Raw genomic sequence first — 27449 nt, forward strand, 5'->3', positions numbered from 1 at the left:
GCAAGGATGTTTTTATCAATCTCCACACATGTTTTGTGGTCTGACCGTTGATCGAGCCCGCAATCTTCGGATTTGCAGTCGAGCGCTCTTTTGAGAAACTCGAACGAGATCAGTAATACATTTCGAATGAAGTTAAATTGAATGTTAACACAAATTTGCTGAGAATTACTCAAGATTGTGTACACATGTAGGAACAATAACAAGTTTTCTTTCTAAGCAGATGGAATGTAGGAAATTAGTATGGGAGATAATTTAGTTTCGTTTGATGTGTTATGGGTTCATACGCCCGTTCTGTTTACGTACCCTGACGGGACGTGTTCACGTACCTTGATAATACTGCACGATCCCGGTACTCTACGAAATCCAGAAGGCTTTAATGCAGATTTGCGTTTGCTTATTTGCATTTAAATGTATGTGCAATAGTATACACTTCCAAAATCGACTTTGCGTTAACTCATTACTTCACTTGGATAAACGGCTTTGTGGTCTCTTAGTTACAAACTGACGCGGTTGCTGCTTAAATGCCACATCTTCTTGCAATTTAGGAGAATCACTGAGTATTTGATAAAAATATATCATGAAACAAATCTGCTAGCGTCTTGGTGCTGATACATATCACTACATATCTATCTATAAGCGCACCCCGTCATATGCGTTTGTATGCTTGACATCAAAGCGGGCTGATATAGTTTGCTGCTGGTACTTAGTTTTCCAAAACAGTACAGATACACAATATATTAATAGGTTTTCATGAAACTGTTGTACTTAAACATTCAGCTCGTGTGAGTATAGATGCGTATAGACTGCATATGTATATTGCGTTTGTTAAGAATATTTTAAAGCACGCTTTTAAAAAAGCTTGCAGGTTTTAATGATTTGTGTTACGGAATATCTGTCATCATGGATTAATGTGTAATTTACACCGCGGAAACCGTGTTATGTTGTATTAAGCAATCTATTTGAATATCGATCTGGAAACCACTTTATAGTCTTAAGTTTATTCGGAATAATATAATGTGATATAAGTATACTATAAAAAAAACGCGAAACTTCCGCTGTATCACTTCATAGGAAACCTTATAAGAATATGAAGTGCTTTATTTATGAAAGGGAACAATTCCTCTAAATGTTTTGGACAAGATACATACAATATTTTTAAAATGAGACCGCTGCATTTCAACGGTCACTGAAAAGAATCAAGGTGGTGGGGGATACTCTAGTAAAAAGGAGCCCTAAGTTTTACACTTTGCCCACCAATATTTGCCAAGTATTAACGTTTGAATTACGATAACGACAATATCATTACCGTTTAGAATTATATATCAATTGAGGAGAAGACATTTGAATAAATTGTCAAATTAAATAATCTAAGGTTCGATACAAACCAGGGAACTTTAGTTCATAATTTATGAGGTACATAGATATAAAAACCGAACAAATATGAACTACAATTTGCCTTTGATATAAAGCTTTAATGCATCGTATCGATTGATATTAGGATTAGCGTCGCACATTTCATTCATTACCTTATCTACTTGAAATCGTATTAAATGGAATCCAACCATTTTGATATGATAAACATTCATCCATATCCATTTTAAACTGAAGCCAAACATTGTTTTCCCAATAAACAGTTATGTACAAGTGTATGAAAAAGGACTCTTTCAGATTCCTGGATATCAAACCTGGTATAACGTTAAATACTCGGGAGATCGTGATAAACTCGAATTTTAAAGGTTGGTTAGCGGAGAAAGATATTAAAACTCAAACAATCATAGTTACAATTGTTATTAATATGTATGTTAAAATCATCTGTATTCTTAGTAATGATTTACACGCATCAATTTGAAACCTCTTGCAATGACGTAGCATTTGTTCTGTGGAAAACTGACCGACATGCTGCTTTTATTCCGTTTTCTGAAATCTCAGTGTCTCGCTAATTGTGTTATATTTTTGTTATCAAAAAGAGTGTTTATATTATAACATCTTTGAGAATATTCACAAATATAAGAGATATTGTGTGAGTTTGTTTTTTCTAAAATATGTTGTCTTTGCAAAATAGAATGCTTTTTCTGAACTTCAGCTATAGTACAATATATTATAAGGCAAATATCTGTTTTCATTTTTTCGCGGTATTTTCACTTTCCGCAAAAAATACCAGTATAAAAGTTCCGTAGCCGTCGATTGTAGGAAACTTAAATATTTTTTTCGGAACTGCAAATCTTCATCCGAAAATATTGTCCATAAACAACACATAACATCCTGAATCCAAACGGCATAGAACATTTATATTTTTTGAAGGAACCATTGTTTTTAAATGTTGTTTCGAAATCAAGCTATAAAGATGGCCTGTCACTTTCATCTCTACCGTCGGAACAAGTGTCTTGTAGAAAAAAGGCGGGTCGAGAAATCGCGCGTTTCGTATGATATTACTGTTTTAACGTAGTTTCTATGATAGGCAAGTATAACTGATGATGCAGTTCCCATCCACCGTCTAAATTCAATCCAACTAGGATCCTTAATCTTATCTGAGACTATATATAATCGAATTTGCTATTTGTACGAGTTCTGTTTATTTTTCTTATCATTTGCTAAATCATTGGGTTGTTAATTGTGATTAAATATATGCACACATCAAAACAATAAATAATGTATTATATCGAAAAAGTGAGGGTTAGCAATGTGGTACTTCGCTTGAGTTCTTTGAAACTTCTGATTTGTCTGCGACGTTTTAATATGTACCGGTGGAAAGAGAGAAAAAATACAACCAAACATTCGGTTGTGTTTAAGCCTTATAAGAAACCACTCATTTCGACACTTGTCTGTTGAATACTCTGGCTGTTTTGTCTGCCAGTTGCCTTGATTTCGCCATCGATTTATAACCAAAAGGTATGTATTTCAGTAAGAATTAAAAATAATATGCTGTTTTGTTTTTGTTTTCATGTTAGTTTATAGAAGTTCTATGTAGAGATTATATGACTCTAACATCTAATTATATCACAAAGATCTCACGATAAAAAAGAAAAGAAACTGTACAATTCGCAAAGAACAACATTAACTTCAAATAGTGTTTATGAATATAGCGCCAAATCCCGAAGAATATCGTGGTTGTAGCTCGAGAAGTCCCGTTATCTCCAACGGCTAGTAATCACAAATGTCGCGTGCTACTGCATGAGCCGGTAGGGGGCATCACGGTTCCTGCTTATGACCAGACGACTTGAGGAGCTATGAGAGACATTATAAAGAAGAGCTATCACACAAGTTACGAAGAATACCCCCCCCCCTTACCCATTTGTTAACAATGTGTCAGGAACCAGTATATAATATTGTTTACTGTTTACTGAAGTACGCTGCTTTTCCGGAAAAAAAGTTATTTTGATGTCTAAATCTGTATATATATCATGAGAACCCACGGCAGTGGCCAGTTTTAATCTTTGAAGCATCATGTAAACAAATTGTGTAGATTGCTATAATACTATGTTTCATATGAAATATTAAACCCGTCGGCCTTGTGTTTGCAAAAACTATGGTTAATTGAAGTTATTGTGACATAACCTTGCGACCTTCAGGGTATAGCCAGTGTTAACAAAATGGCAATAATTCGACAAAGCTTTGTAGAGAACTGCTAAACGATGTTACATACCAAATTTTAAAAAGTCGTAAACAATTTTGTTTAAGAGAAATTATTTACCTAAAAGAATATCATATTGATAATTAGGCCATATAATTTTTATATGAAAAGGGGGCATTACATTTGCATCTTCAACCTAAGATGATAGAAAACCCACATGCATAAATACATGTCGTAAGAAACACAGCCTGTAAGTTTGAATGCTGTATGCTGAAAAGTGTAGCAGAACTCCTTCGGACATCATTTTATCTACGGACTAACAGACGGAAAGACTTCCTTGTTATTCGAGGTAACACCATTTACTTCGTTGATGTGGGTATACAAATAACGTTTAAGTGTTGATATCAGAAAAATATGTAAATACTGACCATATATAGACGTGTGGCAACCTGTACGCAAACAGCATTCAGTAAATGTAACGTGTCTTAAATACGAGAAAGAAAGCCATTCTTTAACCTCGGTCTAACAAAAAGTAGTAGTTATTGTCATAATTACGTTTGGAGACTATGCACTCCGCCGTGTTTGGCATAACATTTCCCACAGCTGAGAATTTCGCCGTGTCGATACTCTTCAAACAATACAAAACATATATTATAAAATGACATTTTAACATTACTCTTAACATATCACAACTTATTTAATGCACGAAAAAATCGTTCATTGCAAAAATAAATAAATAGTCGATATTTGTGTATGACGAACAAAGCAACACGTGTTGTAATAACAGATTATCCAAGAATTTGACGGCATGGTGTTATAAGCATATAGTATTTATTTTGATTTGTATCAGTGAATTTTAAAGAAATTGCAGGAAAAAAGCACACCGAGCATCACAACAATGAAAAAATTTAATACAATCAAAACTATTAATAAATCATCATACTTTTTTTCACAGATAATAAGTCCCGAAGATAAGGAACAAATTAACTTTAAATTTGTATTTGAATTAAATCGAGTCAATTTTGAATTCAGTCGAGAACGCGAAGACTGGCAACCAATCATCATACGTTACCCCTAACTTCCGCCGACCGGGAAACGCCATATCGACTTCAGATAAGGTCCTAGTCGTCGACCATCGGCGCCGCTTTTCACGGAACTTCTTCCGGATCTGCGAGATCAAACGTTGCTATATAAACGATGTGTTTTTTAAAGTTTTAATAACTTTATTAATCTTTGCAATATACAAGTACAATTACGTGCACATAATTTACAAATTTTCATTTTTTTAAACAGTACATTTCTCTACCCAGGAATTCATTTTGGTATATATGTGGTTTTTCAACGCATTTCTTATCTTTTGTGCGTTAAGCAAGTGAAAACCTGTGCAAAATCTATCAATTCTTTTTAACACAGTTATGTCCCCTGTATGTAATAAATATTCGTTACCACACCACCATTTGTAAGAATCGATCGAATACCTTGAGCAAATACTGAACGGCAAAACGACACAGTCGCTATTGAAAATATTGATTTCCTCACATTCATTTCTAGTTAGAAAATACCTCTCCCTCGGGAATTGTATGCATTATGTAAATGATACTCCTGTATAAATGTTTAACATGGTGATTGATTAAAAAGTATTACGATATATTAAAAGTAAAATTCCTTTTCTAATACAAATATTTATTATCTAACTTTCATGCGATGAAAGTTCACGTGATGAATCCCATTACGAACGTACTGGTTTATTACATTTTACTTTCATATTTCTGCTAATAGCTACGGACATATACTCAGAAAAACATTTCTTGATTGGTTATATAACAGTCAATAGAAGGTACGGTAACTCCCTAATGAAACAATTAAATATGTCCATTATTTCAGGGAAAACAAAGCGCGTTATGCCGCAGAAAAAGAATTATGTGTACATTTTAATGACCATTCGAAGGCAGCGACCCTAGGATAAGTACACAAAATTTTAAAGAACACTAGTGGCTTGCACAAATATAGCTGTTTGTTTATTAATGATGATCATTCTGAATCGCTGAAATAATAAAGTGATAGTAATGATTGCCATCTTACAATTTGAAATACGTCTATTACTTACCTAGAGTTTAAACTACGCTGCAAACATTAATAGATTGAATGATTAAGTAGAAGTGAGGTTGACTATGCGTACAGTTATCCCTAGTTTGATACGTATAGGTCCCTGATTCCAGGGAGAAGCAATAGCTTGTTTTCATTTTGTTTTTCTTGCTATTGTAATTATATCAAAATCAAGTTCAAATGTTATTGTGTGTAAGTTAATACCGCATATATCATTACCTTTAACAAAAATCGAAATTCTATGAGCAGGCCCTTTAAACCCATACCTCGTCATTGCAGATGCAGTGCAGGAAGAATATGCACATCCCCTGCACGGTGTTAGCGATCACGAAGAAGTAGTGGAACACGACATTGATAGGGACCAGCAGACCAAGGATCCATGTGAGGCCCAACAGGGGCAGCAGCGTTAGCATCGCGCGGAGGCTTCCCCTGGGGGTATTCGGAATGATGATAATGATCATGATAAGGCTAATAATAATAATAATAATAATAATAATAATAATAATAATAATAATAATAATGATAATAATAATAATAATAATAATATATGTTGTATGTGTGTTTAAAAAGTGTTACTTTGCAGCGTTTGATTTTCACGCGTTAATGACGCAAATATTGCTAAGTGTAAACATTTTACACGCTCATGAAACAAAAAATGCCCATCCCCTTGGTTATTAACTGAACATTAATAAAATATAACGCAGTGTAATGGTTTCGCGATCGGCGGATGGTTAACACTCAGAATGTCACTGCGGTATACTCTGTGTGATTTGAGGAATATTATGTTGAGTTCATGAAAAGTGATCTTAAGGCATAGATATTTAAATATATTATATTTTCCCACTAGTAATTGAGCGACAAAAAAAAAACATCCCTAACGAAAACATTAACTTCACTGAAAGCAGCTTTCGTGCCACCTTTGGTTAGTACCTTAATCTGGCTAACTCCGTCTTTTCTGAAATGGTCTTCAATGTCAGAAAAACCTTCACCACCAGTCCCAGAACGAACATGTTCATCTGCAACATATCTTATTTAACACGTTGAAGAATATATTTGATAGAATTTTTGAAAATAACAAACACATACATTTATTTTATTTATTATTTTCACTAGTTTTATACATTACGTCAGGTACAAATTGATTACAAATGACGTGCTAAGCTAATAATCTGACGTATACGTAAACGTGTAAGATGTTCAACTAAACAGAACCAACCATTAATCCAGATCAAGAGTTCGCAAAGCTCCTATATATACCATGAAAAAGCTTTAAAGTAGTCTTTAAATCTACAATATCAATAAAATCAATTATATTTAATTCTAGAAAGTACATTTTCATAAATACCGATTCTTTTAAAACTTTACGCGGAAACAAACGGACATAATATTTTTGTTTGTTTTGGTCTTTGTAACGTACGATGGGGAATTAATTGGCATGAATGAATGCTGGCGTGTTGTTTATATTTGAATGTTTTGACATAGTTTAAATGGGGATTTACTTAGTATGTAACAGCACTTAATTTCCTAATACAAGTTCCTTCGTATTTGTCACTTTAGTATAGTCTGGTTATTGATATAATTATAGTGTTACTTGAAGACAAAATGTCAGATACTCAATAATATTAATTCGTTACTTAAATTGGTAAATTTATCTTTGAGGTTATATACCAGGACCGTATTCCGAAAACCTGTTTGAGAAAATTGTATTCCTAACATTTTGTTAACATGCTTTAGTCTTAGATGTTACGTTTAAATAGATACTTCATGTTTATATGTTAGGATTTAAACATTTGGGTTCATGTTTAGTACCGGACTTCAAACAGACGAAGTATGTTTTTGATAGTCCCAATAATGTTATTTCTCATATGAGCTTTCTCCATCCCCTCCCCACTCCCTCGGCAGTTGAGTAACGGAAGTCACTTACCAGCACGACGACCAGCATTGGTCCCATGAAGGCCCAGATGAGGCCCTCTTTCACAGACAACCAGCAGCTGATAAACAAACGGATATCGCTCTGTGAAAACGGGGCTTTATGCAAGTGCGTAGAGTGTCGCCCCGAATGTACAGTGCAGTACGCACAGGCCTATCAGGGGCGGCTCTTTCCGATTTATAGAATTGTTCGTTTAATGAAAGTCTATTCTAAACACAAATCCAGTCTAGGTGGAAAGTGTCGTTCCTGGTTAGCCTATGCAGACTGCACAGGCTGAACTGGAACGACACTTTACGCACATGCATATAGCCGCGTTGTCTCAGAGCGAGGCTCAAATACAAAATGTAATATGACAGCATTAAATTTGCTGTAGCAAAAATTGAACGATTAGAACTAAGCAGTTAAACTTTCTTGAACTTTCATTAATACCTCTGAAGAATGTCGACTTTAAATAATGATAATGTCCAGATAGTTAAATATCGAAACTGCTGTCCTGTTGCCATTACCAGAAACGGGCAATATTAATTACCAATACATGTAGTGATTTACGTAAAACATGTATTTTTAGGTCCGATCCTAATAAATACCATCGAATGCTCGCGTTCAATACAAAGTATCACAAGTAATACAAGTATCTACACGTTTTGCACGAGTAAAAACAGGAAGGGTACACATACGTTATTGATTTACATAGAATGTACATGTTTAACACACGATGCTGACACCAAAGAGTTCGACGATGTTTAAAACAGGGTACAGTTACGTACGTATACGTGTTCAATATTTGGTGAAAGCACGTGTATGTGTTGCAGGTACGTGAGTGTTCAACTCAATGTATGGACTTGTGCAGGTTTATTACAGAATACCATTGCAGGCGTATGCAAATATACGGTTTTACCGTATACTCGTGGTTTACCGCACCTATACTGGGGTCCGTTTCCGTATTCCGGTGTACGGGCGGCAACCGAGATGATCACAATCAGAAGAGGAAGTCCCCATCCCAACAGGATGTACTTGACGCGCATGTCCCGATGGTTAAATATCCCCTTCACGGACAGAACATATGTATTTTCGTGATAAACGCACACCAAATTTAAATGTTCTTTAATTAGAAACGTGTTAGAAACCATTTTGTTTATATTCTCAAAATAGCATTAATGTTGAATAAAAAATATGTATCAGCGCAAAGTATTGGACAATATAAGTGCGTAAAAAGAGGATTTGAAGAAAGGCATGCTTTGTTTTTCAAAGCAAAAAAGATACTTTATGTAATTTATTACGGACGGCATCCCAACGATGATCAAACTGATTTATATTGGGCTACAATATCGGTTTGTGAGTATGCCTTGTTAAACAATAAGTCTGACCGCAAATACCGTCTGACCGCAAATACCGGTTTGATACTTCCGGTCTCACCTTTGTGCAGCACAGGTAGAGCGCGATGCCCTCCACGAGCATCCAGGAGAATGAGGCCATGAACAGGAAATGGAGCAGCACCGCCACCGCCTTACACGCCGCCTGAGAGTAAAAAGGTTAGAGTTTATATTTACAGTCTGCTTTTGATGTTGGTACATCTCCAGTCGACTTAAGCATCAAATCGTCTCTTAACACTTCGCTCAGTATGCAACCACGGCACATTGCCTTTTTCTTCATAGGTATGCCGGAGTGAAGATGGGCAAGTTCGGGAGTTATGTTTTGCTCAGAAATATTCAAGTGTGTGTGTGTGTGTGTGGGGGGGGGGGGGGGGGGGGTCTGGGTGTTATTCGAGCCAAGGACCATCCGATTTCTATACGAGCTTTCTACCACTCCACAACGGTTCTCAGTAAAACAGGAATGTAGTTCCCATTCGATTTCGCAAAACAACTTGTTTCGGATCAGAAAATAGTTAATATTTTTCTGCTGCTTATTCGCCCAACGACAACTCATAGTCGTTCCGCTGTGTTGCATTTTTATTCATGGTATCAGTACTTCACATCATTGTAAAATGGAGAATAATTTATCATTTATGTCGATGAACAAAAGTTTGTCAGATAAACAAAGATACAACTTTAACTATGAAGTGCCTATAGGTCTTGTTTTAGCTTTGTTCATTTGACTATCCCGCCCACCCCCCCCCCCACCCCGAAACCCGTACATTCTATCTTATTATATTGTATATGTGCATTATATGTGTAATTGCTAACGCTTTGGTCACGCTGTAGCGATGATCAGCTGCAGAAGAACAAGCCCAGTAAACGATTGCTAATTCAGCTAGATGAAAATATTACATACGTGAGTATATGATACGAGATTTGTATCCTGATGAGATGCCCTATGAGGCGGAAAAACATGCCTTATGCGATTAGTTCTACCTGGTTCCGGTGTGCGTCGCTGGAGGACACAAAAACCAGCTGACCCATCATGAGCGCCAGGGAGAGGTTGAAATGTATCAGGATCTTCTCGTTACCCAGCATGCTGTTCCGAAAATAAGAGCCTCGTTTTTTTAAAACTGGACTTTATGTATGTTCGTAAAAATGTGGTCCCAGATTAGCATGTGTAGTCCACACAGGCTGATCAGGGACGACACTCTGCGTTTTTATGGAAGTCTTTTCTAAACGAAAGTCCAGTTAAAGAGGAGAGTGTTGACCCTGATTAGCCTGAGCGACACTTTACACATATGCATTTCGCTCAGTTTTCCTAGAACCAGGCCCATTAAATGATCGCTTTTTATAAGTGTGTTTCATGTCATGAACGTAATTACATTATCAATGTATAAGAGCAATACCAGTGTTTTTTTCAGAATACTACAACTTTGTGACGAAACGCTGTTTTTGTACTAAATCGCAGTAAGCATGGAATGCCAGTGAAATGATTGCAAAACGCCTATTTGGAACACGTTATCTGGTAAAAATGGTATCGGGATGAATTCCTTTACGTAATAATGATCTAACGTTGAAATGTCGGGGTTCTCGAAAAGCAGATTTTTTGTTTAGTCTTTGGAGAAAATATTATAGTAGATATCTCTAAACCATTTTGGGGCCGTACACAAAACGTATATGAACTTAAATGTAATCTAATAAGATGAGTAATGAAATATGCATTTACTACAAAGTTCTCTGTTAAGAAAGTTTGAAAGTGTCGGTGTGGGAGGGAGATCACCTTCTTTAGGTAAACGTAAGCTATGATAGTCATAAGAGAGTTTGAAAGTGTCTTGGTGAGGGGGAAACATTTTCTTCAAGTACACGTAAGATATGATAGTCATAAGGAAGTTTGAAAGTGTCTTGGTGGGGGGGGGATCACTTACTTCGAGTACACGTAAGATATGTTAGTCATACGGAAGTTTGAAAGTGTCTTGGTGGGGGGGTCACTTACTTCAAGTACACGCACGCTATGATAGTCATAAGGAAGTTTGAAAGTGTCTTGGCGGGGGTGAAATTACTTACTTCAAGTACACGTAGGCTATTAGGGTCATCAGTAGACAGGCAATAGAGAGGCTGCAGCCGACCGTGGTCAGAGTAAACAGCGCATGGCGGTTACCAAGTGACATCTAAAGTGCAGAAATGTATTATTACTATTTTTGTAAATGCGCCGGCTAATCTGAGACGACACTTTCCGACTATAATGTGATGACGATGGTGATGAAAGTATTGGAAGTATTTTTATTATTTTGATGGGGACGATTATGAAAACGATGAATATGATGATGCACATGATTTACGCCGTTTATGATAGTCAAGATGATAATGATGATCATGCTTTCAATGTCGTTTATTGTGAAAATTTTGACGGTGAGTATAATTGCGATTGTTTTGTTAATCATTATTGTGATTATGTGATGAGGATATAATAATATCAACATGTAAATCTGTTTTGTGTATACTTGTATACGCTACTTATCATATTTGTTATTTGATACTTTGCATGAATGAGAATGACAATGCAATCAATCAAGGCGGACATAAGAATGCAACTCACGTCCTTGGTTTCCACGTACATCACCAGCACAGCGAAGTTGGTTAGATGATTGCAAGTGCACGTGGTGTGCGAGGCGTTCTGATCCACCACCGTACATTCGGCACTCGACCAGGCACTGTTAGGGTTTGTTGAAAATAGTGTTAATTACTATTTTTATGACGGCACGCGAGGGAAGCAGCATTGTGAAAATTATACAAAAACAAACGGATTGTATACCATTTATAAAATCAATTGTTGTACCGAAAACTAACCGCGTCTGGTCTTTGCAAGAACTATTTGTTATATGCTAACGTATGCAAGCATATTAAATGGGGCTTGATTCTATCTCTCAAATAACGTGTTGTACGAAAGTCTTGTATCGTAATGTGTTCTATAGTATGGTTCTTTTCGGTCTATTTATTACGTCTGAAGATGTATAGTTCAGTTTGAATGACGTTACACGGACATTAGAAGCAACTTAAAAATAAATTTTATTATATAACAGCAAAATTCTAAAAACTTCAATTAAAATATCCTAATCAAACATGCAACAGAGTTAATCAAAGTTAAAATCCACATGCACTTACCTCTTGGCAAAATCCCAGAAGACGCATTCCCTCGAGGCTTCTTCTTTATGCTGTATAAATATTATACGATTGCATCGAGATATGAGCGTGTTGTATGGTGTACATGTACATCTTTTTTGTACAGCTCTTAAACGAGTTAATGCCAACAGTTACGACATTATGTTAAGATAAGAAAAATGTAGCTTACTAACTTATCCGCTGTAATTAACGCCAGTTAAAAGTCAATTCAAACATACGTCAAATTATTTTAAGATATTGGAGGCAAAATCGAGTACAATAAGAAATAATACTTGTGTTCATTTAACGGTGCAGCGATTTTATTAGAACTTAAAATGACAGTAGAAGTGCTTTTAGATTGAAGTAACACCACCTTTTGACTGCAAAACACACACAACAAGAGGTTTATTCTTAGTCATCCATTGTAAACAGTACACATTTAAATGTAAAGTCTTTATACGGATACAGTCGTTTATGTCAAATATTGATTTAATACGATATTATGTTTCTTTGAATCTACATGGTTACTTCCATGGCATTCTATGAAGTTTTATCTTCCCAAACCAGCAACCTGAAAATTTTGGCAAATAAATGTGACGTTGTAAAGTCAACAGGATTTGTCTACCTAAAATATTATGTGCGGACTTAAATTAATATCAGTAAGTCTTATACAAATTGACCTTTATTTATGTAACTATTCTTATATGTTTGTTAGATCGCCGATTTCATTTATACGATGAGTTTTGCATATCATTTATATGAATCAAATTATTGTTTTTTGGTTTTGTTGTTCAATACACATCTTTTTAGGAGCAATTATCATACCTTCGATACAAAGGTTTTCATTTCAAACGTGATCGCACCAGCTGTATTCAAAGAACGCTTTTTGGTCCTGTTTCCTGCAAAACAATTAGTGTCGCGTTCTTATGTTGCATTTCGAAAAATCATTTGTCCGTGTGTTTTATTTGGGTCACTGTTATAAGATTTTCTAGTGGTTACATGTACAGGTATATACTTTTTTTATTTCATTTATATTTAATAAACACGAATAATTATTTGATTGTGTGTAGATCAAAATTCTTACGATTTGTCATTTATCCTCAATTGACAGAATCGGTGGAAAATTGCGGACTTAATCTTGAAATAGTTCCGACGCGCCATTCGAGAATTTGCATTGTATACACTGGGTTCAAACGAACAATTAATTGCATAAACGGTGACGTGTTTACCATTTAGTGTATACCCTAGCATATATGTTAAATTATGTGCATGCACTGATACCTAATTACCATTCATTGCATACACTGCGATCTAGGCGCATTTTATAGCGTGCACCGTGAATTGGGTACCATTACCTACATAAACTTTGACCTTCGTACAGTAGAATGCGTACACTGTGACCTACGTACAATAAATTGCTTAGCCTGTAACATATATACGGTGAATAACATACACTGTGACCTACATACCATTAACGTCAGGACATACTAGTTTGAATCCCTATTGTAGTTTAACGTAAAACGTTCAATATTAGTAAAGAAAAAATATTGTGAACGTAGTAGCTATTATAGGTATACATTTTTCTTGAATGCATTTAAGAAATGAAAACGGTGGGTCATGAGATAGAGAAAAGTATGTTAAGATGATTTTATACCATTGCACATATCATATAGTTAGTATATTGCAACCTCCAATGCGTTGACTGTGACCAATTACGTACATTCAAAAGGATGCACTTGGGCAAACATACAACTAATTGCATGAACTGAAACCTACGTACCATTAATTGAGTACACTGTAACCGCCATCACGTGACTGCTTACGTGCGCATTTGTTGCATTAACGAACGACTTTACGTCGTGATATGTAACGGTTGATATTCGAATATCTGCAATTTTTTTAAACAACCAGAGATGTCTAAAACCTTATAAATAATGCAAAACATATACAGAGCCGCATCTTCAACACTAATGTTTAATTCATTTGCAACAAAAAAAAATCAAGAAATATAAGAATCGAAATAAAATAAACAAAGTCGCTGTTAGTTAGTCAAAAAAATAGTGTTGTCCTTAGTTGTTTTCGCTCTAATACAATATTAATTGCGAAGCGTTTAAACTCCAAAGCGTTACTAATAAAACTGCAATATGTTATACATTTATGTCTTCAAAAAACAAACATCGATTAATGAAATATCCGAATAAGCATTAACACATTATTAAAGATTATACATCATAAAGAAGAAAACAGAGGAACAAACCTGAGGTATTTAGATAGTTAAATATATATCCAGTAAATGTAGCTTTCATGTCCGAGCCCGGTTTGTCTACCACGGTGACAACTTGTCCAGCCGTTTGGTCGCACGACCTCACAACGTGGCTGGAAAAGTCTTTAAACGGAAGAAATATTCACTCATTTATTTTAAGTACGTATACTTAGGTGTGTACATTGGTTGTTAAATGTTAGCTGTTATGCACCTGATCTTCATTACATTTTTACATTAGAATGCATGTTTACGAACTTGCTTTGCATCATTTTTAATTCATAGATATGCGCTCGGACTTTAACAGATGTTAAAATCATAATGCACTGATTTTTACCAGATATGCCCAAGACTCGCCATGCGATCGTCCTACAATGAAAGCCTTACCGTTCTCCTATGCGCGTTGATTATTGACAAAACTTAATTAAACAATGCGACTTGAAACTATACCAAGTTTGGCTCCGTATGAATGATACTGTCTTACCAATACTGTTTGTGCTGATATCAATGCGATCCCGAGGGGTATCCAACTTGTCTGCTAGATGTTCTGCAACGACCATTATGTCCACGAAAGCATCTCCCTGTTTATTACATACAGCAGCTTAATGATCCGACAAAAAACAACAAATTGCAACCATCTGGCTTACAGCTCTATAGAAACACACGTACATGACACTATGTGAACTGTTTTGAGTGCCATATCGCAACAAATATGATGTAACATAATTGTTGATTTTGTTTACAAGTGTCGTGCATCTTAGATGCACGTACAAAATAACGCATCGCTTTATTTGAGGTTGCAACAAGAAAGGCAAAAAAGTACATGCACAATCACTCAAGGCTACACCACTCCGTATGCAAGATAAACACATGTTTAGCAATGTTTACAGAAAGGATTGGACTTATGTCATAACATTTTTTTGTATTATTATAGATAATTTGCAACAAGGTTATCTACTCAAACATGCACAAGTGTTAATGAACTGTTTTGGATATACTGAAACCCAAATGTCAAAACTCTCTTTTATAAACTCTAATTTACATGTTTTGCAATGATTAAAATACGCAGAACACTTTGTCCCTGTAACAGTGGTTTTAAAAACAGTAAAATTGTATTTTGAATGTATAACAAAGCAACCTTAAGTTGACTTGATTCAGCCAAGGCACTGCTGCTAGCGACCGTGTTGGAAACAGTAACAGCAAATTCCTGGAAAATAATTTAAATCAAAGCGCTGACAGCGTTGTAACACTGTTGGGGATGAAAAAAACTTACAATAATATACGTTTAATATAAAAATGAACAAAGATTACATTTTGACCGAAAAGCTGCTAATTTGTATAATTAAATTCTCATTCTGTTGACATAATAAAACACGAAATCGTAAACAAATATGTACTTTTAGAGATGCGGGAATAACGTGAAAAATGAAATCTAGTACATGAATGAAGATATCGTTAACGTATGAGATCCTTTACTCTACAGAACATCAAGTATTCTGCTTTTCAAAACCTTAAAATACAGCTGCCTATTAAATAACATGAGTTTTATGAAATCATAATGTGATTATTTCCAAAAAGTGTAGTTGAAGCGAAATCTAACCTCGATGGTTGTTTGGTTGACGCGGGGTTTGTCCTTCAGCGCTTTCAGCAGACGTGTCAGATTGCTCAGTTCCGGTGAACTGATGACGTGATTTTCCGTGAGAAGCGGTAAATGTAACCGAGAAACATTTGTACGTAAACGAGCATTTTCCGCTTCCGCGTTCTCTTCGGAAACGTGGAATGAAACCTCTGTGATCGGCACGGAACTGTTCTGGCCCCCCGGAGAGCCGTTTATCAAAGCGCTGATGGGATGCCCAACGAAAAGTCCCGGAAAAGGAAGAGGCGGTGGCTTGTTTGTCGCCACCGTTGACGACATTTGCCTCTGCAATGAAATGTTTCCTTTTTCTGCTTTTTCAAAAATCTCGTTTAAAAGCTCAGAAAATTCTATTGTTTTCGTACCGTTTTCCCCGTCTGGGACGTTTTGCAGAATTTCGTTGCTGAACAAGCCAATTTGTGATGTTCTGTTGCAGATTTTACTGTCGTCACCGTCGCGGCATTCGGAAGGTAATGTTTGAACAGGAGGTGAGGTTGATGACGACGTCAGTGACGACGTCAGTTTGTCATTTGAACACGTAGAAGCTGTTGAGAAGGTTGGAATGCTGTGGTCTTCCTCTGTCATAGTGTCAGCTAATGTTCCATTGACATCGCTTTCCGTCGATTCCGACGATCTTGTTGCCACGTGCGAAGTACTTGCATTTATAGACAAGACGTTCTCGTTTAAATTCAAATCTTTGACCGACATATCTGTTTGCGCTACATCAATATTATTCATTTCACGTGCATTCGCAGCATGAGTTTCATTGTCAATAGTAAGATTGTCGGTGTTAATGTTTCCAATCTGATCTAATGCATAGTAGACGAAAGCTTCAGTTGACACGATATACGTGGAGTGGTATGATGTCCCAATCGGCGCATCGTTAGGACCAGAGTCGGATGGTGGATCGTGCCGCTCGCTGAGAATCGGTTGCACTTCGCTGTCACATCCTTTATTATATCCTTCGATTGAGAACGTATACTAATTTTACTACTACAATACTTATGTACATTCGTATTATAATGAAATCATAATATATAAAAAATATTTCTCCATCAGTACGCTGGTGAAAAATATGCGTATGTGTATGCAATTACGTGTAAGATAAAAAAAATAATGGCATTAATTGACTTTGCTTTTGACCATAAATGAAGCACGAACTGTCACTAAAAGCGACAGACTCTCCTTCCTCAAAGAGTTGTCGTTTGTTACACATACACACTCTGTATAAACGGGACTTGTTATCAGTTTGGCCAAATGATACTTTCCAAGAAGTTGACATGGAGCAAATATGAGCATATAAGGATAATAAGGACAGTTTTTAAAATTATATGTTTGTTTCTTTATTATCATAAACCAAACAATTTAGCAATAAATAAATCAAAACAAAACAGAATTATAGAATATTTAACGTTTTGGCGTATATTCTAATTGTGAAAATAAAGAATGAATATGTACGTTTCAAAATAATTAAATTGTAAACAAATGCTCATTTTAATGTTGATGTTTGTTTTACTTGTGAAATCTGTACTGTATTGCATGAATATGTTTGAAAAAAATACTTCATGTTGTAAAGTTAATAATTCAATTTATAATATATAATACATTGATTATGACGAAGTTTTATTTCCACACTTTTAAATAGCATATGTTACATGATTTCGTTTTGCAAAAAGAAATATCTAACCACGATACTTTTTGCCAGAAACATTAACGTCCTGTATTAGTAGCAAATATCGGCCTATTCTAAAGATCAGGGACAGCTTTCAGACAGGCTGACCGCGTACAGACCTTAAGATCTTACGAGTTAAATGACAACTTTCAGACAGGCTGACCGCGTACAGACCTTTAGATCTTACGAGTTGAATGACATTACTATTTCGATGAATGACAAAACGTTGTATCCATCGCTTTGAGGTGTGATATTGATATATTATCAGCATACCCATTTACTTAGATGGAACGTTTTTGTGCGTTCCTTCATATACGCCCATATAAAAATATGGCTTATTATGGGAACACCTGCGGTGGGTTGCGGCGGGGCGGCGGCAGAAACGATGGCCGCTCAATATTTCAAAAAGTTTCAATCAGATTATCATAGGACTTATGAAACGCTTTAACATTGGCAAATAAACATTGTTCGCTATATAACTCAAATAGTTGTACTCATCTATAAGTACGTCACTTTTCAAACAAGTTTGCTCACCAGATCGCCAGAGAAAAAATCAAATTTTAACTTTATCCGGATTAAGGCTAATAAAGGTTCTCTTATTCCATGCAATAACTTTCTCTTGAATAACTTTAATGACGCTTTACATATGGTACGCGAAAGTAGACACCCAGATCAGAATAAAATTTGGGGCTCGTCAAGTCAATGGAAAAACAAATGTCGAATGTTGCTTTTGTGTTATAATTTTGTTTATAGATAACTTGCAAAGAGGCTCGAGTTCCGCCGATCGAGTAAAGGTAAACATCACTGAAGCTAATAACATAAATACCTGACTTGTTACTACATTTTTCGGCCATCCGGTATTATTTAAAATTCACTGTTAACTTACCTTTAATGGGTTTTTTTGTGACACATTGGATATTGTGTTAATGTTATGATTTATTATTTAACCACATGAGTAAGGACTAAATTTCGATTCAGCTTCATATTTTAATGGAATAAGACTGATTCCAGGCAGCCATGCTTTTCTAAAATAAGACTTGCTTACCATTTTCGCATACAGTTACATTCATTGGTGTACTGCAATCCTCCAGGTAGAGCGAACCATGTTTCAGCGTAATACAGCGTTTATCATCGTTGATAGTGTCGTTCACGTCAACAACGCGCTCGTTCAGCGATTCGCGCCAAGTTCCTGGACGAGAGAGCCAATCAAAGTAGCGAGAACTTTGATTTACGTGAATCACAATTGCGCCGATGAACACTGTGGTCGCTTGTGCTGAAATTTTCGTTCATGACTATAAGTTGTATGTTGTTATTTTTGTTAGTTTTTTTTACACACAAAAATGGTATTTGTAGCTCTTGTATGTTCGGCTGGCTTGTAAGACCATTTTTGTAAAATGAAGCATTTCCTATTTAAAAAGTGTGATTTAGAAATAAGAACATTTGGTCAGATTTAACTTTTCAAGTTTTCTTTTGATATGTTTATATTGTGACTAGTTAATGAAGCAATATCGATTAAAATGTTGCCGATTCATACAAAGTCATGGTAAATTTTGCTTATAATTACATATAAACAACATTACATTCATCGAACCACTTATTTATTTAATATTGACAATTTAAAATTTAAAACTAGTATACACTCACATATGTTTAACACACGCAGCGTTTCAATGGCAGATACAATGTCACTGAACGTAAATATGGCGCCGCCGTCAGTTCGACATGTCCTGTTCGCATAGGTAAAGTTGCCGCCACCGACGGTCCATATACATTTCTCATCCAAAATGCGGAATGCTGGAGAGGACAACACTGGAAAGACAAAGAGTGTGTTATAGTCATGCAGAATTAGTTCACACAATATGTTTACAAGGATCTGGGCCAATAAAACCGAGGTTACGAGCGAAAAAAATAGAAATTCTTGTTAATAAAACCTCAACCAAAGCAGTTCATATATTGTTCATAAACGGATTCATAGCTTTATCTTGTTAAATGCATCTTTATACACTCCGGCCCATCGTTTGTTTGATAAAAAAAACAACCGATTGATCTTTTCAATACATAGAAAACCATATATCTGCTCAACTAAGACAAACACATGAAAATTCAACTTTTTTTTTCTAAATAATTTTTGTTTTTCATGATGCAGATATACTAAACAAAGAAAGGCTATCTTCCCCATTGTCATGCTTGTATTCTTTTTACGCCTCAGATTGAATATATTTGAATAATGTGTACATATTAAAGATAAGTTATTTATATTAAAATATAAAAATATAAAAACATTAAACGAAAGTTTGATTTTGTTTAATTTTGAAACGAAATAACATTTTTAAATACCAATTATAAGAATTACATGATAGCATAATATACTTAAATTAAAAAAATATATGAGTGGGGATGTTACATCAAATGCAATAAAATACCAAATACGACATACTTGAAAATGCAAAAAATGATCCGAACATTTTGCGTTTAGCATTGAAGTCACACATCTGTTTAATATGTGATGGAAGTAAATTATCGAGTAGAAATTGAATAATTTGGACTTGTGATGTTAAATTAGGAAGAATCAGAAGGGTGTTAAAATAAATCGGCTACGTACCTGCACAGCTAACCAGCGACATCGATATTGACAGAAAAAATATCATTTTCATTCAACACTAGGTCTCGAAAGTCGCATTTTATGAGCCAAACTACTTTTATTTAAAAAACAAAACAAATTAATATATACTGCTGTAATCGCGTTCTGTTTATATTACTATGTAACTGTTCCTATTAAATTAAAGCTTTTTAAAGAATTTACGGGACTAATAATATCCTCAACATCACAGAAAAAACGTTCTGAACGTTGTTGCGCATTAAAAGACAGTCGTGAAATGATTGCTTCAAAAATCAAACCCGACACAATGCAGGACATTAGCAATCAATTATTAGAGATAATCGGAACAATTATAAAAATGTGTTTACCGAAATTTCATTAATGTCATCCACACGTCCTGCAATCGCATATAAATCTCGTATGAGCGATCAAATAGCGTTTATCTTGTATGTCCGCATCCAAATCATGTGTCGATATCGCACCATTTGGCGACGCTTCTGAAAGGCGACAGTATTTATTTGTTTGCTTAATAAAGTATTGTCAATAGTGTACAAAGTATCAAACGCTGATTATTACCGTTGGAAGCCGAGTTGTTGGCTTATAAGAAAATAAATCAATGCATATATTGGTGCTGTCATATTTGTTCCCAGTTTCATTTCTCTCTATAACTGTTACTTTTCACGACATGTCTAAATAAAACCATAAACCAATTTAAGGTCTTACATAAATGTTTAAAAAATAATTTAAATAGCTATATATAATTATATTTACATACATGTTTTTGTTATTTTATTATTGGATGATAAAGACATTAAATCGCATCTAATGGTAAAGGAATAATTTCTATATAACTTCATATGATATATTTAAATATTATTTATATATGTATATATATATATATATATATATATATATATATATATATATATATATATATATTTATATATATATATATATATATATATATATATATATATATTAAATATATATATATATATATATAATGAATATGATTATTGCCGATTGCTTTGTGACACACGTTAGTTTCTGTTCAGTGTCTCTCTTCAAATATAAGTTGTGTCACAATATGTCTAAACATAATTTACGTTATGGTCATGTAGTGATATTATATTGTTATTGTTACAAAATTCCAGACTTTTCTAACGCAACGCTTTTCAAACTTGAATATACCAATTATGAGTAAAGAATTGGTTTAAAAAATGTATGTAATCACTTGACACTATTATGAGAAAACCCACGACAAAATCATTCATCCGCGATGATTGGACGTTAAGTTCATGGGACTTGTATAGTTTTATCTCTTTCACGTGACAATTTTGAAACGCAATATTGATCTAATATTATCAAAGAAAGTTTACTAACTCGTAGTTTCTAGTTTAAGACATTCTTTTCTTAGCTGTTTTGCCTGTCGGTACATTTATTCGTTTTTTTCTCTAGATACAGGCAAGTCGGTATGTTTCTGGATATAGTTCAAATTGTGTTTGTCTCTTGATTTATTAGAGTTTGTTTTCTTCTGGTCAAATGTACGGTAAATTTATCTACTGGTCACAATATCAATGAGTAAATATTAAATGTTCAATTGATTTGAGTGAACAGGAAATTTCATCTTTACAAAAAGGGACTTGCTTAGACTGTACTATTCCTCATTAATTGTTCGATTGAATCACTTAGTACAACATGCATTTATGCGTTATAGACAGACATTTGGACACTGAAGTGTTGCCACATGTATGTGTTCTTGATACACCATGTGTGTGTTTATTTTGTATTCAAAATAATCAAATTAATCAACAATTACATAAGTGTCATAACTTAAGTGTAGCTTATCGAACATAAATGCACAGAACTCGCGTCATGAAAAATGAATTAGTCTAGTAAATATTAGTTTCAGTAATAATATATTATCAGCAAAAAAGTAAGTGCTCTTATTATATGTGTATGATTCTCTGAACTTGCAGAACGATATTCTAAGAAAATGAAATAAAATGCAACATGCCTATACAGGGTGGAGGGTCACGTGACTTTGTAGGATTACAATTAAACTTTCAAGAATGTAATCAAACCGGTTCCAATTACTTTTTAAAACATTTTTTTCATAAGAATTTCAACTAGGACATACACAATAGTTTTATGCTGCTTATGATAATGTGAAATACAGATTAATTACTTTATTTAAAAAAACTGTGTTCTTGGCCAAAAATCGATGTGTAACGCATTCATGTTCGCGTTATACTTCACGCAACATGATATTTTGGTACCGATTTCATACCTATTCCATAATTTATTCTTAAATCTGAAGATGTCTGAACAAAGTGCCAGAAATATTGTCATTCATGCACTATAGCTTTACAAATGTATTTCATTAATTTGAGATATTTGCATAACTAAAGATTTAACTTTGTGTTCACGTTCTGCACAGCCCGTTTAAACTCAACTGAACCCCGTTGATCCTGCACCCTGATATAGACAAGCATTCTCAGAAAAGTACACCCTACAAAAATCAGATATCCGAGCATAGAGGTGATCTGCCGGTAATGAGAACCTGTTAAATACAAACCATTTATTGTATCCTTTTCACGTACACAGAAGTATTTGGAATAAAAGAGAAAGTAAGATGGTTTCTACATATGTCTTAGAAAGCCTTATCATAAAACAAAGATTCGTGTTTTGAACAATTTATCTAACAACATAAGCGTGGAACATTAAAATTCAGTGTGTTTTTTTCGCATGCTATAACTAGTTACATGATACATGTGTTGGCAATGGTTTTTATATAGCGTTATTTCATGAGTCTTTTGTAACAATGTTTTAATAAAAATCTAATCAGTATTCTTTTTTTTCATGAAATTATTTATTCATACTTCATAAAAACAAACTTCATATAGATTGCGTAAATACTAACAAATATGCCACGTATGGTTCATTATACAAATTATCCATTTTCCATTAATGGTTCACTTCGTAAGTATATAAAACAAATACGTTATATTCAATGCTTATAAACAACGTCTAATGTTTATGATCTATGATATTCCAATTTCTTTTAACGGATTTGATAGTGCAATACAATTCTAATATTATCAGTTTACGCCATATACTATATTCGTATCTCCATACGATCAATAAGAGTTTGGCAAGCAGGGACGGATCAGTGAAAAAAAAGATTTATAGCGTATATAGTGACAATATCGAAAGCTGTACTAAACATATTTTAAACATTTTACTTGATACAGCAGCTAATTGTATACCAAACAAAGACGTCAACGTCCACCGAGCCGAAGAGCCATGCCTATCGTCGGACATAAAATTAAAAATACGAAAACGAGCTCATCGAAATGCTAAAACAACACCTTTTCACTTTTCAACTGCACTGGCGATTTGGTTTTTGATAAACTTCAACAAGCTGAAGTACTTTATGATTTCTTTTCTTAACAGACATTTATAGATGAGAGTGGCCAAGTTCTATAGGAGAAGGCCTTCATTGAAATCAGCAGTAACTCTCGTCTTTAGTAATAACCGCTTAAAAAGTAAAGGACGTGCTTTTGAATCTGCCTATGGGTAAAGCTCGTGGCTCTGATGGTATTTATAACAAATTACTTGCAGAACGATCTAATGAACTAATTCAACCACTTTCTGATCACTTTAATATGTCTTTGTCGTCGTCAACAGTACCATATGAATGGAAAACGTCAACCATGTGCGCAATATTTAAAAAGAGGATGTTTCAATTCTCTTGAATTATCGTCCAATGTCACTTTTAAATACAATCGAAAAAGTACTAGAAAAAATACCATGAAACATGCATTTAACTTCTTTCGATATTCTTTTTTTTTCACAATATTGCAATCTTGATTATTTCCAGGTGACTTGATTGTCAACCAGCTCACGTACCTTTACAACACGTTTTGTTAAGCACTAGAAGATGAATTTGAAGTCCAGGTGGTGTTCTTTCGACATGAGCAAAGCCTTCAAAATGTCTGAAAACGTTGCCTTTTATTGAAACTGAAACATGCCGGTATTGAACTGGTTTTCTATCTATCTCTATCAAAGGCTTCAAAGGGTAGTGGTTCCCGCGGACCCTTCATCCCAAGCGGAAATCAAGGCCGGAGTATCAGAGGGCTCCATTATTGGTACCCCATTATTCCTTGTATAAATTAACGATATGTTAAAATACATTTAAGTTCATATCAATTTATTTGCAGACGACACTTGTTAATTCGTAGTTCTTGGCAATCCAAATTCTGCAGCCCTCTTGTAAGAACGCGATATAAACAAAATTGCAAGATGGGCCGATGCATTTGGTTGGTGGTAAAATGTAATCCGTTGAAGTCGGGATCACTTGTTATATCGCGTAAAAGGAAAACAACTATCATATGAACCATAACTAAGATGTCTCTAAATTAGAATATTGTGAACACATTGTAGAATAAATATGTTTTAACAAAAAAAAAATTCGGCTACATCGTTGTATGCTATTGTTTATAGAGCTTGTTATTATTTTCTTTTTTTGTCAATGCTCCTTACTTGATATTTGATATATTATTCTTTTTCAAAAAGATGCAGTTCACTTTAAGCGTCATATATACCTCCAAACATAACGTTACTGCAATATTGCTTGTGAATACTATCATACTACATGTAATGTATTGACAATCAGGGATGATTCAGTAGAAAAGCTTTTTTTAATGCTGCGTTATATAGGACTTTAATACTACGACAATGCAGTATAGATTGCCGTTTTAATTGAAATATATGTGACATCCATGGCGATATTACAATATTAATATTGTGTTTACGTGTAACTGGTAACAAGTCAGATATAGTTTGCGGATCCTACTACCTAAATAAATAAAGGTAGTATTTAATTGGTGTTATCAGGTTTAAAAAGTGTGCATGTTCTTTCTGTAAACTTGAATGTCATTTGTCTGTAAACAAAGAAAGAATGATGATGCGCTCTTTTAGCAACATAGTTTTTGTAACAGACATCAATTACTGTTTAAATTAAATAAACACATATACATGACTGAATCGTCAGTCGATTCGCAATAATACATAACGCATTAAGGAATGGTCGGTTGACTTCGACCACAACATAATGATACCCAAGATGAAAACTTACAATTTCGTCAAATATAATAGTGTGGGTATGTTAGAATTAATGAAGTCACAATTATGAAAATGGGCGAATAACTTAAGTTCTTAAGTAATTATGACAGAAGTTTGATTGTATTTTTGTGTGAAAAAATATGTTTATTATTTGCTTTGAAATATTTATTTTCAAGAGTTTGTTTACAATGTCCAAAAGAGATTTGTTACGCTACGTTCATACCAAACATTAAATAGTTTAGCCATGCGGTTTCGGAGCAGAGCCTGTTTAAAATGTTCATTCACAATATCGCTCGTTGTGCTTCCTGATCATATTCAGCAAACTGGTACCCTTCGAAAAAAGTTCACAGATAAATACCCAATACCGATTTATGTACAGTTCTTGAATTCTACAAAGAATTTAAGAATAAGATGACCTTGTCTAACCTAAATACGTTGTTTTCAAAACTCATTCGCCTAATCGAATGTTTTTTAACGCACCTATATGTATGTCAGCAAAGTAACTCCAAAATTGATTAACACGGTTTCAATTTCCATTTTATACACAGACGTCACATAAATCGCCAGACAATACAGGACATGTGTAGTAAAGGTAAGATTATCTCAACGCTATTGCAGAGTTGTTCTGTCAGTGTGTGTTTTTCAGTAATCTCCAAGACATGAAAGGCATACAAACTGTGTGGTGTGTTTTGTTTTTTATTTGAAGTCAGGCACTTTAATCATTATAGCCTTGCTGTTAAACATGTTCAATGATGGGATGTCGTCAAATACTAACTCCATCTTACGAGACAATCGTACTTAGGATAAATTCATCATGTTTGTTCTATAGATAACACCAATGCATCATGCCAGACACAATTAAGACAGTGATTTAATCAAATTGCATTAGCTGTATCATTAGGAAATGTATCAATGACACATACAACAACTGAATAATTATTGTCTTAAGCAGAACTATTCATCAGAGATAACGCATACCATTACCATCTGCACATTTTCACTGAAATAATTCCTGATTATATATAGGGAAACAATGAAACTCTGTCAAGATCATACATAGAGCACTGCCAACAATCTTCTTGCTTCAAGTAAATGCCTGTAAATAGTTGGCTTTAACGGACGGGATAATAATACAACATTATGTTTTAAGGGAAAAACACTGAGTTTTACAGACACTCACTTGATAAACTTAGATTTCCCATTATAATGAAGAATTTCAGATGCACATAAATGATGCCATGTTGTACGTGAGTACATTTTTATTTGTCAACCGGTTTAGAAAGAGAGTAACAATACAGAAAACCGATTTGCTCCGAATTTAAGCCGTATTGCCAGTGGGTTGACGTTGATGTTCACCCTTAGTTTTCTATTTTCTGTTTTTTTTTATATTAGTTCACAAGTAATGGCTTTTCATAAAGCAATAGGTATCAGAACAAGACGTAAAAGCGATTTGTTTTGCCCAATATGGAAAAGTACCGGAACCATCCCGATTGGGAAACATTTGCGCGAAAAAAAAGAAATTTGGGAAATTCGGGTCGTGAAGTCTTCATATTTTGCTTACAAATACTTTAAAATTGATAACTAAGTGTTGGCAAGTTATCAATATTATATTCACTTAGGTTCAAACCATAGAGCTGCATATGGAAACTAACTAAATATTACATTTTATTTTTTTTAAATGCTAAAACTTCAACTGGGAATTGTTAAAATAGAAATTAGGAAACACGCAGGAATTGTAAGGATTTTTTTTATATAAAATGTGTCTGTATGGCGGCTTTATTCGGTTATGGTAGTAAAACTGTACACACATTTAAATAAATATATGATATAAATGTATTAATGTGAAGTTTTTTGTTAATGCAATCCTGTAGATGGGAAGATATTCATTCTTTTTACGAACTATAGAAAAACAGAGCTGCAAATGATATTATTTGTCACACAAAACTCAGTGAGTCTGTTTTTCCATTGTCCATGGCATCCCAAAAAATATATCGTGAAGTCTGCTTGCAATTTGCCTATGTTGTAATCTATAGA

The 27449-nt window shown here is 34.4% G+C and overlaps 1 protein-coding gene across 1 annotated transcript; it reads right to left on the bottom strand.

The window, feature by feature from the left end:
- Positions 1–2608: 2608 nt before the first annotated feature.
- LOC127864003 (adhesion G-protein coupled receptor D1-like) lies at positions 2609–20537 on the bottom strand. Its single transcript, XM_052403676.1, has 21 exons — positions 20292–20537; positions 19334–19498; positions 18735–18962; positions 15985–16979; positions 15523–15591; positions 14869–14965; positions 14382–14510; positions 13905–14012; positions 12950–13023; positions 12128–12177; positions 11562–11676; positions 11030–11133; positions 9959–10061; positions 9024–9125; positions 8529–8653; positions 7602–7668; positions 6608–6693; positions 5944–6106; positions 4644–4739; positions 4127–4199; positions 2609–3225 (listed from the first exon to the last, which is right to left on the bottom strand). Exons 1-21 carry the CDS (start codon positions 20341–20343, stop codon positions 3203–3205), a joined length of 3024 nt encoding a protein of 1007 aa, XP_052259636.1. The 5' UTR covers positions 20344–20537; the 3' UTR covers positions 2609–3202.
- Positions 20538–27449: the final 6912 nt, after the last annotated feature.

This window comes from Dreissena polymorpha, unplaced genomic scaffold, assembly GCF_020536995.1.
Source record: "Dreissena polymorpha isolate Duluth1 unplaced genomic scaffold, UMN_Dpol_1.0 chrUn078, whole genome shotgun sequence".
NCBI classification, from domain to species: domain Eukaryota; kingdom Metazoa; phylum Mollusca; class Bivalvia; order Myida; family Dreissenidae; genus Dreissena; species Dreissena polymorpha.

Coding starts and splice junctions, on each gene's coding strand:
- LOC127864003 (XM_052403676.1), bottom strand. CDS start 20,343: ATGAAAATGATATTTTTTCTGTCAATATCGATGTCGCTGGTTAGCTGT. Junction 16,980..18,734: donor TGTAACTGTATGCGAAAATG/GTAAGCAAGTCT, acceptor TCTCAATCGAAG/GATATAATAAAGGATGTGAC. Junction 10,062..11,029: donor ATAGCCTACGTGTACTTGAA/GTAAGTAATTTC, acceptor TTTTCGGAACAG/CATGCTGGGTAACGAGAAGA.